The sequence below is a fragment of the Chiloscyllium plagiosum genome, chromosome 12, assembly GCF_004010195.1.
Source record: "Chiloscyllium plagiosum isolate BGI_BamShark_2017 chromosome 12, ASM401019v2, whole genome shotgun sequence".
Lineage (NCBI taxonomy): Eukaryota > Metazoa > Chordata > Chondrichthyes > Orectolobiformes > Hemiscylliidae > Chiloscyllium > Chiloscyllium plagiosum.
The window spans coordinates 24,936,329-24,956,362 of NC_057721.1; the positions used below are offsets into that span (position 1 = coordinate 24,936,329).

Consider the following 20,034-nt stretch of genomic DNA (forward strand, 5'->3'; position numbering starts at 1 on the left):
TGAATGTAATTCTATGCGACAGTATGAAAATACATCCTCACACTTCCTGTTTTTAAGAGCTGGGGAATACATGGAGAAAGAAATTTTTAGAACAGCAGTTTTACAGAGCAGAGTGTGGTTTATAATCTTTGGCACAAGCTATGCCTTCTACTGCTCATAGCTGAAAAGCACAGTGTTAAGTGTAACAGTTTGCAGCAGCCATGTTCCTTTAAATGAAAAGCAAAATAATCAGAGAAAGAACAGTGGGATGGTGGCTTTCAATCTCTGTGTAAATTCAGAATTTGTTGTGCGGTTGTATCCATTTCGCGAGTTGATTGCCTACCCAAAAGTCCTCATAATGGAGACACTGCATTCTGAGGGAGTGAGAAAACAGTAAATATTGACAGTACATTATATACTTGGCTGAGATACTGGCAATACCCACACAGTTATAAATTCAGATTTATCTCCAGTGTGCAGATGGTTTCATTGCACACTTCTTTGTTGCAAATTGTCATTGCAGGCCATAATAACCGTATTGAGATGGTTTGCCCAAAGCTGGGCTCTGAGAAAATAAGATAGCCTGGAGTTGAACATTTCCGGAATCCAGTCTGAATTAATCACTTGCAAACCTAAATTAAACTTAACTTAAAAACTTTGGAAACTATTTCACTTCTCTTCATTTTCAAATTTAGCATCCTAAATTATTTATTCCTCCTGTACTTTCCTCATGCAGGGCATACTCGAGATTGAACATTTTGCTTTCAAGGTCCATGGGGCTCACACCAGGCAATGGATGTAGTTAAGGGCTAAATATGTTGTCAGTCCATGTGCATTTTGTAACTTCTCAGATTTTGAATTCTGACTTGACCTGTAGAAAATCTAAAAACAGGATTGTAACTGTGGTTCTGTTCGCCGAGCTGGGAATTTGTGTTGCAGACGTTTCGTCCCCTGTCTAGGTGACATCCTCAGTGCTTGGGAGCCTCCTGTGAAGGGCTTCTGTGATCTTTCCTCTGGCATTTGAATCTGCTGCTTCCGGTTGTCAGTTCCAGCTGCCCGCTGCAGTGGTCGGTATATTGGGTCCAGGTCGATGTGCTGATTGATTGAATCTGTGGATGAGTGCCATGCCTCCAGGAATTCCCTGGCTGTTCTGGCCACGAAACACTAACTAGCCACGAAACGACACGACCAGCTATCCTTAGTAGCCACACACGCAGATGACAAGCAACATGAATTCAACTGGGACAACACTACTATTATAGGACAAGCCAAACAGAGAACAGCCAGGGAATTCCTAGAGGCATGATACTCATCCACAGATTCAATCAATAAGCACATCGACCTGGACCCAATATACCGACCACTGCAGTGGACAGCTGGAACTGACAACTGGAAGTGGCAGATTCAAACCACTACAAATGCTGGAGGAAAGATCACAGAAGCGTTCACAGGAGGCTCCAAAGCACTGAGGATGTCACCTAGATAGGGGACGAAACGTCTGCAACACAAATTCCCAGCTCGGCGAACAGAACCACAACAACGAGCACCCGAGCTACAAATCTTCTCACAAACTTTGAACAGGATTGTAAGGATGATTCAGTACTGCATTGAATATTTGTGGATATGGACACAGTTTTAACCTGATCGCTCCAGCCAAGATGTATGAAGTTATTGGGGTGAATATTGGCTAAGGTTAAAAAATGATACACTTAATCTGATGGCTTTCCTCTCCAAAGAATTAGGTTAAAATGATCTTGATTTTTTATTCCTTATCATTTGCACATTGAGAAAAAGAAAAAGGCATTATCTTTCATGAAAAAAGTTTGCAAAACTTAAGTGCCTTGTTTATACATATGACATTGCAACATTTATTGGTTCATGCTATCATTGTAATGAAGATTTGAAGCCCAATTATTCTGACTGTTCTCTTACATAAGCACTCTTTAGTGAAGATAATGGTCTTTTAAATCTTGCAAAGGTTGGAGTTTATAAAGCTGAATGGTTCAAACTCATCAATGGTGTTTGACTAATTTTCAGTACTTCAGTTAAATGCAAAGTGCAAAAATTAGTTGTCAGTCATTGGTGCTTGTAGATATGTACACATGGATATGTAATAGATATTTATGCAGACTATGAAGGTGCTGATACAAGCAAGCTTCAGTTGTGACATTGTTAGACATCTAAGTGTGGCTTGTGCATTGCACTGAGTTACATGTAATCCTGGGTTCCTCTAACATTTTCATAAAGAAATAAGTATGCTTACAAATCATTGTCTAGTAATGAGTGGTGTGGGGGTTAGCTCAGTTGGCTGGATGGCTGGTTTATGTGGCAGAGTGAATCCAACAGTATAGGTTCAGTTCCCATACCACCTCCTTCACCTCACCCCTTGCCTGAAGTGAGGTTAAACCACCATGCGCTGCCTATTGAGAGAAGAGCCCAGTGGTCTAGTCAGACTACATGGCACCTTTATCTTAACGAGTAATTGGATTTATGTGAAATACTGTTTTGTCATTCAGTCTGAAAAGGGTTTGTCAAATGTTATATCAGGGTGCTGTAATTTTCACCGTTTTGCCTGAGTCCTCACAGTTCTGAGATTTCAAGGGATTATGATTTGTTTTGTTTTCAGTTCCAAGGTTCTAGAATTTCAGCCTATCGTGTACAATTGCAAAAAAACTTCTATACCATGCAAAACTTTCCTTTTCTCACAATTAAGTCCATTAGAAATGTATCACCGATAGTCTAATGTGATGTTCTTTTCTTTCTGTGTAGTGGTCGAACAGGGAAGATTCGTGTGTTGTCCTTTAAAAGTGGCATCATGTCACTGTGCAAAGCACACCTGGAGGACAAGTATCGCTGTAAGTTTGTATTGGAATATTTTACAAGACATCTCTGTTGTCATTTTTCTTTGTGCTAAACCCATTGAAGTAAAAATAGGCTTTGCTGAATCTGACACAACAAAATTAACTTCACAAAAAGAAAAACTAACTTGAAGGATTTTCTGTTCAGCAGATTTTAGACACTTTTCAGTCTCGGTCATGGTTTGTTTCATGGATTTTAGCTTTCTTAACAATGTGTGCATTTTCTGTGTTTGATAAACTCTCTTCCCTTAATGATTTTTCTGTATGCATAAACAAATAACATGCATCGGAAACAATGAAATGGTTAAACTTCAGGAACTCATTGAGAAATGCAGCAGTCAATACGGCTTTGAGATTGACATGCCTCATTAACCCACAAGGAGCGATTCTACACTATGCCCAAGCATTGGAAATAGCTCGGTTGGAAGATGCCTAGTTACATCCCCGAGAAGAATGTACAAATCCTATTTGTTCTGCCTCACACCCCATGTAATACCCTGGCATTACAATCTGCTAATGTACCTTAGCTGCACCAGAGCACGCTAGAATGTTGCAGGCATTTCTCTTGTGTCTACACTAAGATATTCTTGCACAGTACTTAAATTCTTGCAGATATAGGAACACTAGATGTGATGAAACCTTAAAAGTAATATTGTCATCAGGAAGCACATTTGACAAGCCTCTACTTGTTTGTGTTCAAACACAATACCAGTTAGCATATATATACCACGATGTCACTTATACATAATGGCCATGGAGCAAGTGCTTCTTTAGGCTTTGTTCCCTCCTCAGTTCAAAGACCATGTTTCTTTGAAGTTGAACTCCTTTAAAGGTTTAAAACTAAACAAAAATGGATTATTTTCCATATTAAAAAAGTGCTAAAGAAACTCCATGTGTGACCGCATGTGTGGAGAGGGCAACAGAGTTAATATTTCAAGACACATTGGACTCAAAATGTTAACTCTGATTCCCTCTCCACAGATGCTGCTGGGCTTGTTGAGTTTTGCCAACAATTCCTGTGTTTGTTTCATATTTCTAGCCAGGTATTTACAGTTATAATAATGGATAGTAAATGTTACTGCTGCATTTTATTCTCAATATTCAAAGATCTCCATGTAGTGGATGTTATTGATGCCATGAAGCCATTCAATGTGCTGCCCACTGACTTGTCCACTCCGTGCCTAATTGATGGATTAGCTGTTCAGTGCTCCCCACTGTCACCAGCTGCCTCTCTCTCCTCCTGCTCTAGATAACAATGCAAGTGACAGAAGCTAGTAGCCTGTAAGTGAGGACCTTGTGTGGTAAGAAAACAGTGTGACCCGTACAGAACCTACAGCCTATAAGTCAGTCCTGAAGTCATTATGTGCTGAGAAAACAATGGGAAGTGGACAGAGTCTGGCAGATTCCATGTAAACACTAAAGTGAGTGACTAATAAGAAAGGAATATAAGAGTCCCACGATGCATCCTGTACCAATTCATGAGATGGATTTATGTCCCTGTGTGCAAAGCAACCTGGTAGAAGCATGCAAGCTATAGGTGTCCATGAGCTCCCAAGTGAAATACTGAAGGGTTAAAGTACTGAGAGAGTTGACCTGTGAACAGACATGGCAATGTAGGAGTGTGACTAAACACTCAGGTGGTGGCTGGGTCAATCATTCAGTGAGCTATGCCCACCAGGTACCCGCTTTGATTTGCATGTTGGCACTTTGTGCCATCTAATTTCCTGGAAGAGAATTGGGTGTGGTGAGGAAATGAGGCATGTTGGGTAATTAATGAGATGCAAATACATGAAAAGAGGCAGTCACCACTTGTGCAAGATTCAGATTCCCCTCAAGAGGATAATCAGGAAAATCTTTCTCAGCGTTGACAGTCTAACCTGTTCAGCTCACCCACTTTTTCCACTTTGTTCATCATTACTCACGCCACAATTGAGAGGAGAAAATTCCAACCTCGAATTCAGTGCTTAATAAGAGGGTCTTAACACTGACAATTGAGGTAATCTATCTAACTACACTGGAGGTGAGGTTCATTAATAGCTCCACCTACTGTTATCAGTTTGATGGAATAATCTCTCAGCCAGATGTGACCATATTACTGTTGTGTCATTGGCTCATACTATTGAGAGATGCGACAGCTTTCAAAACACACAGCTTTGAAGCAGATCTCTGCTGCTACCAAGTCTGCCTTCAGGAACATCAATTCCTGTTTTAAAATGAAGACTTTATTTTGTAAATAGAATCTCAGCAAGTTCCAAATATTTTTTATCATTAAGCAATATATTGAGCTTGAGACTGAAATGAAATGCCTGGTAGAATATTGCCAGGTTTTGTAACTGTTCATAACAGTATAAGAGGATAGGAAAGCTGGGAACAAAAATAAATTAATCGGGTTTTAAACATTGGACTTGACTTCAGTTGAGCTTCATGTATCTTTAGTTTGTTCACGTTAATTGTCCACTGTGATTGTATGATGGTGGAGGAAATCTGAACCTAAATAAGCTTGTGTGTGTGTGGTGTCTAAATACGTAATGAACGTACTACAGATAGATGTGAAGTATAGCTTGATACCACTGGAAACAGTTGTGTGATAATCGTGCACTCACTGTAAATATCTGTTGCATAAAGTGACACTCTGCAGCAACGTATTTTTAGAAATACCTTTTTACTTCAATAAGATGTCCTCACGGTACTTCACAAGTTGATTGTCAAAAGACATTTGACACTCAGCCACAAAAGAAGGTATTAGGATAGATGGCCAAAAATCTGATCAGAGGTATCTTATAGAAGGTTGTAAAGGAGAAAACAGAGACAGCAGTATTTAAGGGAATTTCAGTGTTTGGTATTTAGGCAGCTGAAGACAATAACTACCAATAGTGGAGTGATTAAAATTGGAAGTGATCAAGATACCAGAACTGGAGCTGGCCAGACATCTCAAGCGTTGTCTGGCTGAAGGCGATTACAACAATAGATAGGTCAAGAGCATGGATGAATTTGAGAACAACAACAATGAGAATTTTATAATAGAAGTTTGGCTAACCAGAAGGAAATTGTGGCATTGTCATTGCAATTGAGAATTTAAATTCAAGTCATTAAAATTTGGATTGTGTCGGTGATGGTGACCAGATTGTCATTTTGAGAGGAAATTTGCTTTCGTTGAACCAGGACACTTAGGGCTATCAAGAGTCAAATATATTCCTATCAAATGGTCCAGCAAGCTACTCAGCTATATCAACACTATTTCAGGAAGGTCAAATTAGAATAAAAGCCAGGCAGATCATCTGGAGCTTGAAGCAACAAAGGAATACACAGTCCTGTTAACCATGAAAAGTGCTTCTCATTAACAGCTGGGAATTTTATTCAAAATTGGGCGAGCTGTCACACTGATTAGTCAAGCAATTGCTTGACATAGTCACATTCATTATATTATACCTTACAGCTAGTGTACCAGACTGTTCCTCCACCATCTTTTGGTATGTCATGCCTCATAAAGATCAGAAGTGGTGGGACAGTGGAATGAGGGAGGGGACTGAGTAATGCCATTACTGTTGTGCAGATGTAATAATAAAAAGGTGCATTGATGCAGAGTGTGTTTCCCAACAGGATGTCTGAAGTACTTTAAATACTTCTTCAAAGTGTCATCACTATTATAGGAAGGGAGACAGCAAACATGCTCACAGCAAGCTCCCACAACGAGCATCAAATAAGGATCAAGTAATCTGTTTTTTGAATTTTCTTTTGAGGGATAAAGATTTGACAGTGCATAAGGGAGAATTCCACTTTGAAGTTGTATCATACAATGAGTTGCTGTTACCTGAGAGAGTATATGTGAAAAATAGAGATTGTTGGAAAAGCTCAGCAGGTCTGACAGCATCTGTGGAGAGAAATCGGAGTTAACGTTTTGGATTGAGTGACCCTTCCTCAGACCTGATGTCCAGTTTATATGCCGAAGATGAAGTGGGTGGGGTGGGTGTTAAGGAATGAATGAGAGGTGGAAATAGAGACCAAAGAGAGAAAAGAACAGGCAAAGGAGTGGATAACGATCTGACTAGCAGGGTGAATAGCTATCAATGGGGTCTGTTAGTGGCTAAAAATGGGTTGTCACAAAGTATGGTGCTGAAAAAACACACTTCCTCCCCCATTATCACTGGACAAAATCTGGAATTCCTGATTCTCCCAGCACAGAGTGTAACTATACCATACAGACTGCAGCAGCTCCACACAGTGATATTAGGGATGAGCAATAAATGCTGGCTTTGCTATCCTGTGTATGGTAATGGTTCTGAAGGAGTTACTGTTCATGTTGAGCTCCAGATGTCTTGGAGTTTTTGGGTGGAGACAGTTGAGTCTGCAGAGGTACTCTGTATAACTCCTGGGAGTCCTCCGTAATTATGCCTAGCAAGTTAATATAAATTGTATCTATTGCCTTCATCCAATAAACTACCTTGTTATGTGCAGAAAGTGCCTCAATTGTTTGCTTTCTGTCCTCTACCACCAATAATGAGGTAAACACTAGATACAATAAAGAAGAAAAAAAGAGGATTGGTGGCAGCAAACTGCCCAAATCTGAATTACCCATACAGACGGTATGGTACTGAAAATATGACAACACTCAAATCATAAAAATAAAGCATAGGGATAATGGAGTTATACGGATGAAACTATGATAGAAACAGATTTTTTTACATAATGAAGCTGCGTTAAAATTACTTGCAAAACAGATTCACTCTACACTGAAGCTGCATTAAAATGACTTGCAAAACATAGATTCACTGTACACTTGTGCTTAATGTCAGCATGCCGTGGAAACAATGCCACCTCTAATTTGCAATGTTCAAATTCAGTGCAGGTTCTCATCGATTGCTGCATTTTTTTTTTGGAAATGATAGTCTGGATGATACATTAAACCAAGGCCTGTCTGTCTGTTCACTTCAATAGGAAAGATATAGGTACTGAGATTGAAAAGTAGTGCAGGAGTTCTTCTGATGTCTGATTACTATTTATCCTTCTACTGACAATATTGAAGCAAGATAATTGGTTGTTTATCTGCTGGGGAAATAGGCTTCCAAGTTTGCCTCAGAAAGTGAATCATTAGCTTTCAATCACTTTGGGAAGGCCTAAGGTCATGAATGTAAGTTATTTCTTCATTTTCATTCTTTAAATTGTTGGTACTAAAGTATGAATGGTGGTGTTCCCGTAGCCACAATTGGCTGGAATTCATGAAGTTAGTTCACACCAAGAATCTATCATATGCTTTACATAAGGGAATTGCACGAGTGGATCTAGGGTTTAATCCAAGTTGTGCTGTGCTGCACAGTTTACATAGGGGTTGTTTCATTTGAATAAACAGTTCATTTCAATTTGATCTAAATTAATTTTGTCCATGTAGAAAGGGATTAATGGCATTTATTGTGTTGATGCTCTGTTCCTGTAATGTAGTGCCCGATAGCACATCTTTACATTTTATCTTTACTTAATAGATGGTGGGTTTTTTTTGCAGATCTGTTCAAGCAAGTGGCGAGTCCCACTGGATTCTGTGATCAGCGCAGGCTAGGGCTTCTATTGCATGACGCAATTCAGATTCCACGCCAGCTGGGAGAGGTTGCATCATTTGGAGGCAGTAATATTGAACCCAGCGTTCGAAGCTGCTTCCAATTTGTAAGTATATATTGCTTTAGTCAAGAATATGTTTCCAGCAGTGAACTGAAAAGATTTAAATCTAATGCATAAGTTACACTGTGTAGTATTGGCTCAGTGTTTAGCACTGGCGCCTCACAGTGCCATGGGAACCTGGTTTCAATTCCAGCCTCAGGCGACCAACTGTGTGGAGTTTGTACATTCTCCTTGTGTCTGTGTGGGTTTCCTTCGGGTGCTCCAGTTCCCTCCCGCAGTCCCAAAGATGTAGAGGCTAGGTTAATCAGCCATGCTAAATTGTCCATAGTGTCCAGGGACCTGCAGGCTAGGTGAGTTAGCCAAAGGAAATGCAGGGTTACAGAGATAGGGTAAGTGGATTGGGTCTGGGTGTCGACCCGATGGGCTGAATGGCCAACTTCCACACTGTAGTGATTCTGTGAAGTCACTCAGCTCAACTGGTTCTATGATCCATGTGAAGTTCCCCTCACTCTACTTCATGTCAAAGTTACCAAAACATCTCATAGCTCAGTAAGCATGCAGAAAACAGCACAAAGGTATTATGGGGTTTGAGAAGTTGAAGGCAGATTTACCCTATTCAACTTCAAGGTAGCTCTGTCAGTCGGATAACTAGTCACAATAACAAACCATCTGGCTGCTGCTTGTTTCATGAGTTCACCTCATCTGTCCAAAACCAAAGATGCTTTTAAAAGATATCTGCTGCCTGGCTTCTTAAAGTACTTAACAAACAGTTGCACAATGAATAAAAACACACAGTGCCAAGCGCACCCAGCAGGTCTATAAGCATCTGTACAGATAACAGACAGGTGTTTTGAGTAAGGATCATTCTTCAAAGCAGAAATGTAAAGGGAACACATAAAAAGGAAGATGCTATTGAGTGCACATTTTTGAGGTCTCATAACATTCCTCAAAGTTTCCTTATCATTTGAATCTCTTGTAAAATACTTGATGTAAACCCCTAACTTCTGTCGAGGAACCAAGTTCTGAACTTGACATTGGAGATGAGATGTGGCAGATTTGTGATGAACCAACTTGTTTGAAGTCAAATAAAAGCCGTGACATGTTTATTTACTCTCGAATTGAATGTTTCTGTTGTGTAATGCCAAATTATGCTGCTGATTCTGATTTTACTAGTAACATTTTCAAAACAAGTATAAACTCTTGTCACATTTCTTTGTAAAAGAAGCAAAGGTCTGGGTTTTTAAATACATAAACAGAATCAGTGGCATTAATTTCCAATTTTACATGGCCCTGATTGTCTAGTTTCTGATATTGGTGGTGGTGTAAGGAAGGAAGTTATTTCACCAAATGCTGCAAAGCATGTTGTGATATCCAGTGATCATAAAAAGTGCAATATGAATTCAAGTCTTCCTTTAAAATTCAGTGTGAATCCAAATACTTTCACAAAATTATTGGAAGTGCTGCAGTGGGTAATTAAAAAAGTTGTATTAGTCCCTGCCATGCATTCTCACATAATGAAAATAATTTGATTCAAGTCTGCTTCCTAACTAACAACTGTTGCACCCAAACTATACAGAACCAGATTTAGATTAAGCAGAAGATCAGGGGGTTTGAGTTCAGGTGATGCTTTTTCCATTAGCCATTTGAGAAAAACTAGTACATGCATCAAATTTAAGTCCAGCAAGATCACCTTCAATGAACAGAATTCAGATGTTGCAGTGCACTTCAGTTTACTTTTCCCAGGTCTTAGTCTTCTTGAAGGACAACTTTTTCGTTCTCTCGCTGTCTCATTTATCTCTCGACTACGAAAGAGTAATAAAGACTAATGCTCATGTATTTGACTTTGAGTGTAAATGTTGACATCCAATCACTCTGTGTTCTTTAGTCAGCAATTTTGTAAACACTAGACCAGTTGGCACTGTTCACGATCCATACGTACACATTGTCAAGTGGGACCCTTTAGGAGCAATAAATGACATTGGTGGCTATTGCCTGCCATAGTAACAGATGTTCGTTTATTTAGCAGTGAGACCTTCTCATGGTAGTGCAAATGTCTGCTGTCTGAAGAGTCCATTCTTAACAAAAGCACTCAGACTGCCATTTATCCTTGACACATTCTGTTCCAAATGACCCAACAATGCCTTCCACCATAAATGTCAGCAAAAGAATGATTAGCACTCTTAAAGGTCTTTTCTATGAGCCCAATATCCTTAAGGATTACAGCTTGCAACTTCCTTCACTCAACAAAGTGTATGACAAGAGTAGGGAGTGTTCCCAAAGTTGTAAAACTGTAGATCATTGCTCTTTTGAATATTACTTTGCCTCACAGCAAAATGAAGCAATTCCTCACTTAAATTGTTACTTTAAATGAAACAGTGATAATTTAAACAGATTTTCCTATTACATTCAATGTAAAAACTGGAAGTTAGGTTCTGCAGAACCTGTCCTGTCAGAAAAAGTATCAATATTGTACATTGCTAAATATCTTAAATTATCAAATAATTTAAGATAACTTTAAAAACCTAAAGTAAAAATATTAACTCTTTCAACTTAATAGGCGAAAGTGAGAACTGCAGCTGCTGGAGATCAGAGATAAAATTAGAGTGGTACTGGAAAAGCACAGCAGGTCAGGCAGCATCCGAAGAACAGGAAAATCGACGTTTCGGGCAGGAGCCCTTCATCAGGAAGGACTCCTGCCCGAAACGTTGATTTTCCTGCTCGTCAGATGCTGCCTCACCTGCTGTGCTTTTCCAGCACCACTCTAATCTTGTCTCTTTCAACTTAATCCCCACTCTCATTTCTCGCTCTTGCCACTCCTTCGATTCTTCGTCTCTCCCACGCATTGCTTCTCCCTTTCCCCTCTGATTCTCCATTGATCATGTTCCCCAATACTCCCAGTTGCTACGTCCCTCTCCTAAACCCTTCCTGTGAACAAGGACTTGGGAGATCAGTGGTGAGAAGCAGGATGTAGCCACGAGAATGAGATCAGCTTTGAGTTGGAAAAATGATCTGAAAGTTGAGAGGTGACAAACAGGAGGGGTTGACCAGTAGGAGGGTTGACAGCCACTGGGAAGTTCAGAACGAGACCACTTCAAAGTAGCACCAATGAGGTCACGTGACCCTATATCATGCTCAATGCAAAAATGTGCTAAAATGAAGCTCCCAATCCTAAATGCAAATTCTTCATTAACTAACATATGCTCAGTAAAAATGATTTAAAATGATTTAAAACGGGATTCAAAAAGTGTGGATGTATTGTACTACGTACTACCATTGACAGCTTTGTGAGTAATAATAGACCATATGCACCTCGATTGAACTGCTAGTCTCGCAACAAAGGTTGAAGCAGAAAAATAACAGCTTCAAGAGCCCTGGTCTGTAATGGGGAAAAATTTCTGGAAGGTGTGCGTGTGCAGATAACAAATGAGACAGACTGGGACTCTTTTCCCTGGAGAATCGGAGGCTGAAGGGTGACCTTAGGGAGGGTTAAAAAAATCATGAAGGGCATATTTAGAGTGAACAGCCAAGGTCTTTTTCCAAGGGTGGAGAAGTCCAAAGGTAGAGGGCATGCCTTGAGGTGAGAGGGGGAAGATTTAAGAGAGACCTGAGGGGCAACTTTTTAATGCAGAGGGTGGTATGTGTACAGAACGAGCTGCCAGAGGAAGTGGTAGAGGCGAGTACAATTACAACATTTGAAGTACATTCAGACAGGCACTTGAATAGAAAAAAGATTTAGAGGAATATGGACCAAACGCTGGCAAATGTGACTGGTTCAGCTTGGAAACCTAGTCGGCAGGGACAAGTTGGACCAAAAGGTCTGCTTCTGTGCTGTATGATGCTATGACTTTGTATTTGAATGGCTTGCTGATACTTACCTTAAGGAGTCAGATGTAAAGAATAGTTATTTCGACAAAGAAACTGAGTGCATACATTATTTCATTAAAATATTAGATGTCTCTTCAAGTAATTTTAGTTTTTAATTATAGGAAATGAAAATAGTCTTATAATACTTTCACACTGTAAAACTATCCTGCTGCAGTATCTGAGCCCATGGTTTTGATAGACGAGGATTACACAGATTACAGCACTTACTCTGAGGTCCAAACTGTGCAGCAATATGTAAGCTTCTTACCAAATGCTTTAAGAAATGTAAAATAAAATTACACTGAAATCCTCTCAGATATAAAATGCATTTAGCATGAAATTGTGTTCACTGACCAAGTGCATTCATTAATTCCAAATCCCTGTGGTTGTTAATATGAAAAGCTGCAGGCACAAATGCATGCATGCAGTTTTTCTTTTAAAAAAGAACATTCAAGAGGCATTTCAAGTTGATTTGTTGTTTGGACAAAGAAACAAGCTATATCTTTGGACAGGTGTTGCATCCATAGTAACCCAATTAATATTATGTCAGCTGCCACAGTCAGTGTATTGGCAAATTTTTCCAACTTCTTCCATTCCACAAGGTAACAAAGGTTTTGATCTTCATGAACCATTTGGGATTGTAAGAGGATCAGAAGTAAGCCATTCAGTCTTTCGAACCTGTTCTATATGTGGAACTGCATCGTGAAGCCTCAGGATCATCTACAGAACTGAAATCAATACTTCCAATCCTCTTCCAATCTTAAAAGTCCACAAAATTCGAATAGGAAGAGATTAGTGAAGATATCACTCGAGCAACTGATTTGCTATTCACTTGTGACCTTATCTATGCTGTAGTATTACCACAGTGACTTGAAGTGTTCCAGGCACTGTTTGAAAGCTTCAAATTTTGAAAGTGTGCTTTCTCATTTATTTTCTAGTAACTTTGATAGCACTTATCCATCCCACACAGATACACAAATGACTAAAAATAATTAGTAAAGCCATTAAAAATCTGTTATCCTTTGATCGAACGTGTGTCATATTTTTCAAATATTTCTGTTCAGTTCACATTTCCAGCATATGTATTCTTTTCATCAAGGTTGGATCTCAACCTGATTTATTTTGTGCTAATTAACGTGTCTTGAAATCCAACCTTACTATAGTTAAAATTGGATAACTTAGCACAGACCAGCACCAAGTCACTGCTGCTCTCTGTAATTTACTGAAACAGCAGGAGTAATTTTGACTTTCGTGTAGTTGTGTAAAACAACAAATCAGCAGCCTGTTTTAGAGATTTTCCCAATTTTTACTTCTTTACTCCAACTTTAATGAAAATAAAGGTCAGGGGAGATATAAAACGGGCAGTCGGGTCACTGTTGCTTATTTTACGCTGTTAAAGTCAAAATTGTCCATTTATGTAATTTGTTTATTAACCTGAATGTTTGCAATAAAACTTGGTGAGTAGAAATTTGTTATTGTGTAGGCATAAAACTGGTGGAATATGTCCAGTTGCCTGTTAGTCACAATGCATGATTTTCAGTTCCATTGCAATCCACCAGTACAAAACAGTCCACTTCGCACCGTTTCCCAAATCAAGTCTGTCGCCCAAAGCATAGATTCAAATTTATACATTGCCATTTGAAAAGCTTTCTTTTAAGATCACAGTGCAGTCAGAAGTGTGTTTGTTTTTTTTTCAGTGATTTCCAGTATACAACATGAGAGATCTAAAGATGTGAATGTTAGGTGAATTGGGCATACAAAATTGCCCATCGTGCTAAACTTCTTCAGCTAGAGAGTGGTGAATCTATGGAATTCCGTGCCACAGAAGGATGTGGAGGCCAGGTCATTGAGTATATTTAAGATAGAGATAGGTTCTTGAGTATAAGGGTTATGGGGAGAAAGTGGGAGAATGGGGTTGAGAAACTTATGATTGAATGGTGGAGCAGACTCAATGGGCTAATTTCTGTTCCTATGTCATGTGGTCTTGTGGTCGTCATGTCCACAAATCTACCTAAGTTAGGTAGATTAGCCATGGGAAATACAGGGATAGGATAGGGGCTGCGTCTGGGTGGGATGATCTGAGGAGGGATAGTGTGAACTTGATGGGCTGCATGGACTGCATTCATACTGTAGGGATTTGATTAAATCTCCAGTGAAGGGTGCATGATGATTCGTGGTGTTAATGCTTGAATTGGCGAGGCTTCAGAATATTGCATAAAAGTAAGGTTAGTTTTTTTATGGCGCGAAAATACAACAGGTATGACCACCTTCAGGTCCTCTAATCTCCATTAGTAAGCAATGTGTTCGAGATACATGGTTTTGCTTTGCTGTTTAACAGGTATAGCTGGACACTTGGGATTGGTGCAAGTATTTTTAACTTTCTTTCAGAAGGAAGTTGGTGCTAAGTTCTGCTAAGAAAAATCAATAGAACCTGTCCATTTGGTCCATATTCTCAGCAGCCATGAAGATCACATTCATGCTCTGAATAACTGCCTTTGGTATCGACTACAGAGTTACCTTCAACTTTACTCTATTTCCAGTGTAATTTATAAAGAAAGACAAACAAGCTGTTAACTGTTTGTTTTGATATAGAAACCACTTAGTTGTTCCTAAGCTTTATCTTTTTATGACTCAAGAATATATGATTGGCCGTTAACCAGAAGGCTGCTGGTTCAAGGTCACCCGGGAATGAATTTTTCATCGTTTAAGGGCAGCACAGTGGTTGGCTAGTTTCCCAGGTTTGATTCTAACGTCGGGCAACTGTCTGTGTGGAGTTTTCATATTCTCCCCATGTCTATGTGGGTTTCTGCGGGGTGCTCTGGTTTCCTCCCACAGTCCAAAGATGTGCAGGTAAGGTGAATTTAGCCATTGTTAAAGTAGGGTTTTGGGGAGAGGCAGTCAGTCGGTCTGGGGTTGGAAGCTGTTTGGAGGGTCAGTGCAAACTTGATGGGCCAAACAGCCTCTACCTGTAGAGATTCTGTAACAATATACAAAGCTTTGAGCCAACACTGGCTTAATTTCCCAAATACACAGCGCTCACTGTTCGAATTTCTCCTCCTTTCCACACTTAAGGCCAACAACAAGCCAGAGATTGAGGCAGCTTTGTTCTTAGATTGGATGAGGTTGGAGCCGCAGTCCATGGTATGGATGCCAGTACTTCACCGAGTAGCAGCAGCAGAGACTGCTAAACACCAAGCCAAGTGCAATATCTGCAAGGAATGTCCTATCATTGGATTCAGGTACACATATGTAGTCTAATATTACAGCCTAACTGAAATCGTATGAAAGTTGATCTTTCGAGCATTACTGCCCAATAATGTTTTGTTCATTTTTTTTGGTTCGATTCTAAAAAATTCATATCTTTTAATTTGCAGGTGGGAAGGACATTATTTTATCCATGTAAAATTAGGGGGATTTTTATTTCTTCATTTCAACACTATTGTAGAAATAATAACAAAATAGTCTGAGATATCCTGCCTATTTATGTGGTTTGAAGAACTTGGACAGTGGAGGTTCTAATGCTATGCTGCAGTCCCAGCACCCACCACCAGAAGTGCCATTGGAAATATATATACCAAAATATAGATTAATTTGAAATAATGAGAGGAAAATGACAATAGAAATGTGGCTGCTTGATATGCATTTTTGTTGTACATTAAGGACACTGTAATTCTGTATTTGAAAATGAGCCTAGGAAACGAACTGGTGTTGTTGCGCACAAAACAATGGTTTTGTGGAAGTTGCAGAAATTTTGGGACTTCTTTGTCGCAACCTCTTTGCAATCACTCTAACCCTTATTCACAGTTCCAGTAGCTGAAATTTTACTTTACAAACAAACTTGTGCTGTCATTTTTAAACTGCTATGTGTCTTCAATGAACATCTTAATTGTGTGGAGCAACCTAAGGTTATATCTCTGGTTCTTGAACTTTGGGGGAACCAGACTTTGTGATCAGACAAATGTCCATTCAGTCTCCCAGCGAGGATATAATCACAGAAAAACATTTTTCAGAAAGTGCAAGAGGTCTTGCAAGCCATGAATTGAAAAACATTGTTTACAATAGCCAAATTCTGACTTGGACTTTCACTTTGATACTTCAGTGTTGAAGCACCCAGATACCCTCTTAGGACAATATCAAACAACTTGCCTTCAAGTGCCTATAACAAAATTGCACCAGAGGGATTCCTATGCACTAATATGGAAGTCAATTTATCAGTCACTGAAAATGCAGACATTATTGATCATTGATATTTTCATGCTGTTCAATTTTTGACGTGTTAAAAGGAAGTCAATGGATTGTAATAGATGACTCAACAAAGTAATGACTCACTCCAGGTTGAGGTCATTAAACATTGCAGTCTTTCTCGCTCACTCGCTCTCTCTCCATCTCTCTCTCTCTCTCTTCCTCTCTCTTTCTTTCTCTCGCTCTGTCTTCGCTCGCTCTCTCTCTCTCTCTCTCTCTCTCTTTCGCTCGCTCGCTCTCTCTCTCTCTCATTTGTCATCTCCAAACTTAAGCACTGCTGAGTTCTGCCATTTACAAATTCAGAGCCACCTTAATACAAAAGTCCTGGAATGAAGTCCCATACAATGCTATAAATCATTGCCTTCAGCAAATTTTCTCTTTCCCTCACCAGTGAATTTCATTACTATTATTTAATTCTTTATTTTTCATTTTTTAATCAAAATCTGCAAATTCCATGACTCCATTGGGAGAAACCATCAAAAGTAATCCAGCAGTTTACAACTCACTATTACCACTTGGAAAAGGCAGCAATGTATGGTAACTGATGCCTTGGTAGTGTTTATTAAACTTTGACAACAGTTTGTTATAAATTTAAAAAGTACAGACTGTAGACTGAAAATTTAAAAGTAGGCTCAAACGTGAAAGGGAAGACGAGGAGGTCGAGAGTGAACTGTAGGAATCTGGGTGCTAAATAATGGTGATCTTCGTGTTACACTGAGAACTTTTGCAGAAAACTAGGTCTGCTGCTGTTTACAGGGTTTTTGTTTGTTTGGAAAGTAGAAGGATTTCCTTTCACTTGAATGAACCATGAGTATGTACAGTATAACTACAAGCTATTCATTTCAAAAACTCCCCAGTGGATCAGTGATAAACATAGTATTCGATGAAACTGGTTGATAGTATGATTTACAATTCGATCTGGATTAACTGATGTTATCCAGAATGGTTTAAGTGGTATTCAGCAGCTCTGATCTATGCAAGGTAAATTCAGAGAGATGAGACTCCCAGCCCTTTGTTCTGGGCTGGTTATGTTGCATTCATGAGACACAAGGACTCTGGTTTGACCCAGCTTTATGTACTTTTTCAATACAGGTACCGAAGTTTAAAGCACTTTAATTATGATGTTTGTCAAAGCTGCTTTTTTTCTGGTCGTACGGCAAAAGGACATAAAATGCATTACCCAATGGTGGAATACTGCACACCGGTAAGTTATGAAAAATAAGTTAAAAAGCAAACTCATTTAAAGGAGACACCTGGATGTGTCTCTCACTTTGTTTTATATCCTTTTGGGTGTATCCTTTTAACTAAACAACGCAGCCTAAACGTTTAGTTTTTCAGTTGTATGTAAATGAGCTGGTTGAGGGAACCAATTCCAAGTTTACTGATGACACAAAACTAAGAGGGTTCACAAGGAGCAGGATAGGAAGTTTCATGGTGATTTGGACAAGTTGAGTGAGCAAGCTAATACATGGCAGATGCAACCCAATGTGGCTAAATATGAAGTTGCACATTTTGGTGTGAAAAATAGAAAGGAAAAGTATTATTCAAATGGTGATAAATTGGGAACAGTGGATGTACAAAGGGATCTAGGTGTCCTTGTAAACCAGTCAATGAAATTTGGTAGGTAGGTATAGGAAACAGTTATGAAGGCAAATGGAATATTGCCCTTCATTGCAAGAATAATGGCATTCAAAAGTTGTAATGTCTTACCACAATTGTAAAGGACTTTGATGAAACAAAACCTGAAATATTATGTGCAGTTTTGGTCTCCTTACCACATAAAGGATGTACTTTCCAAAAAAGGGGTGAAGCAGACATTGACTAAGTTGATGGCTGAACTGTCCTGTGAGGAGAGATTGGATGACTGGACCTGTATTTGCTAATTTAGAAGAATGGGAAGGGATTTGATTTAAACAAATGAAATTCTAACAGGGCTGGAGAAACTAGATGCAGGGTGGATGTTTCCCATGGTTGGAGAATCTAGAACCAGGAGTCACAATCTCAGAATATGGTGTAGGACATTTAGAACTAAAATGAGGAAAGATTTCTTCACAGAGTAGTGAATCTGTGAAATCCTCTAACTCATAAGGTAAGAGAGGCCAGGTTACTGAATATATTCAAGAAAGATTTTTATTTAGATTTTAAGGCATTAAATAGGTGTGGGGAGAAAGAAGATCAGCCGTGATTATACTGAAAGATGGATCACGTCCATAGCAGAGAATACTCCCAAGTTTGTGTTTCGAGAACATCAAGAAGATGCATGTTTCAGTTAGGGCTAAGGGTGAGGTACTGATCAGATCGTGCACAACAATGACTGCACTTCAAAAGCGTTTTGTATGTTAGAAAGACTGAGATCTTTTGGGGTATTGAATGTTGCAAAACTATTGAAGTCCATCTTTCTTTCCCTTTTACCCAAGCAGAAATGCAATGGAGTGAATTTTGATTTCAATAGTAACAACATTCAGAAAAGATCTAGACCAGGCCGCTGGTGTGCAATCACCCATTGTACACTAACTCACATCAGCAGCATTACCTACAATGGTTTGTGTTTTGGTGGGGGGTGTCACTGGGGGAAGGGGGATGCTGAGCAGTGGATGGAGAATTGAGAAAGTCAGAGGAAGGTTTTGGATCAAAAACCATGTGATGGTGTTGGCCTGAAATATAAATGCAAGTTCAGGTTTCCTGTTTGAGAGCTCTCAGCTGCTCCTCCCTCTTCCTCCTTCATACTAAGTTTTTTTCTCACTTGTTGAAGAGGTCCATCCTAGAAAATGCTGTGCATGTATTTGGGGAAATTTACACAGAAAAATACAAGTAAATCCCATTTACTGCCATTAACCATGCAACAAATTATTGTGTTGTTAACTTATCATTTACAGCTTTTTTTTCTAAAAACTATTCAGTACTGCTTTACTGCACTGACCAAAATCCAATTATTTTTCATTCTGTTTTAATCACATTCTCACTGCACATGGAAAATGAACTGTGAAACCATGTATTTGATCCAATCTGGAAATTATGCTTATTGGGAATTGACTGCCTGAGCACAGTATACCTTTAAACAAAGCAATACATTGTGCAGGCAGTTGTTCTAAAAATTGCTTTGTTTAATTTTGTTTTTTTTTTGTGTTAACATTTAAAAAAAAAAAGGACAAGGGATACTTCAGAAGGTAAAAGGTCTAACTGTGCTTAATCGATAATCTTTTAAAGGTTTTAACACCAATGGCCACTCATTCATCTTCATGGTACAATTTGACTAATTCAAATACAGTTCCTAGTTTATTTTACACAGGTTACATAAATTGATGTAGCAGTAAAAGAGTAAACAGCTTTGAAAATTGAAAATGCCCCTTAATGGAAAATCTTAAATTTTAGTGTGTGACGATTAATTGTGTTTGTGAGTCCTGACAGAAACTACCTTCATTCTGATATCAGTTGCCCTTTTTTAATTACAAGACCATTTCCAGGAGCAGCTGTTATATTC

General features: G+C 39.1%; 1 protein-coding gene across 6 annotated transcripts in view; it reads left to right on the forward strand.

The window, feature by feature from the left end:
• Positions 1-20,034, forward strand: part of dmd (dystrophin) — a 2,012,228-nt gene that overhangs the window by 1,911,475 nt on the left and 80,719 nt on the right. For all 6 annotated transcript variants that reach the window (XM_043700735.1, XM_043700733.1, XM_043700734.1 and 3 more), the window contains 4 exons: positions 2,749-2,834; positions 8,335-8,492; positions 15,384-15,550; positions 17,646-17,757. In XM_043700735.1, coding sequence (XP_043556670.1) covers positions 2,749-2,834; positions 8,335-8,492; positions 15,384-15,550; positions 17,646-17,757 — 523 coding nt within the window. The remainder of the gene's footprint in view (positions 1-2,748; positions 2,835-8,334; positions 8,493-15,383; positions 15,551-17,645; positions 17,758-20,034) is intronic.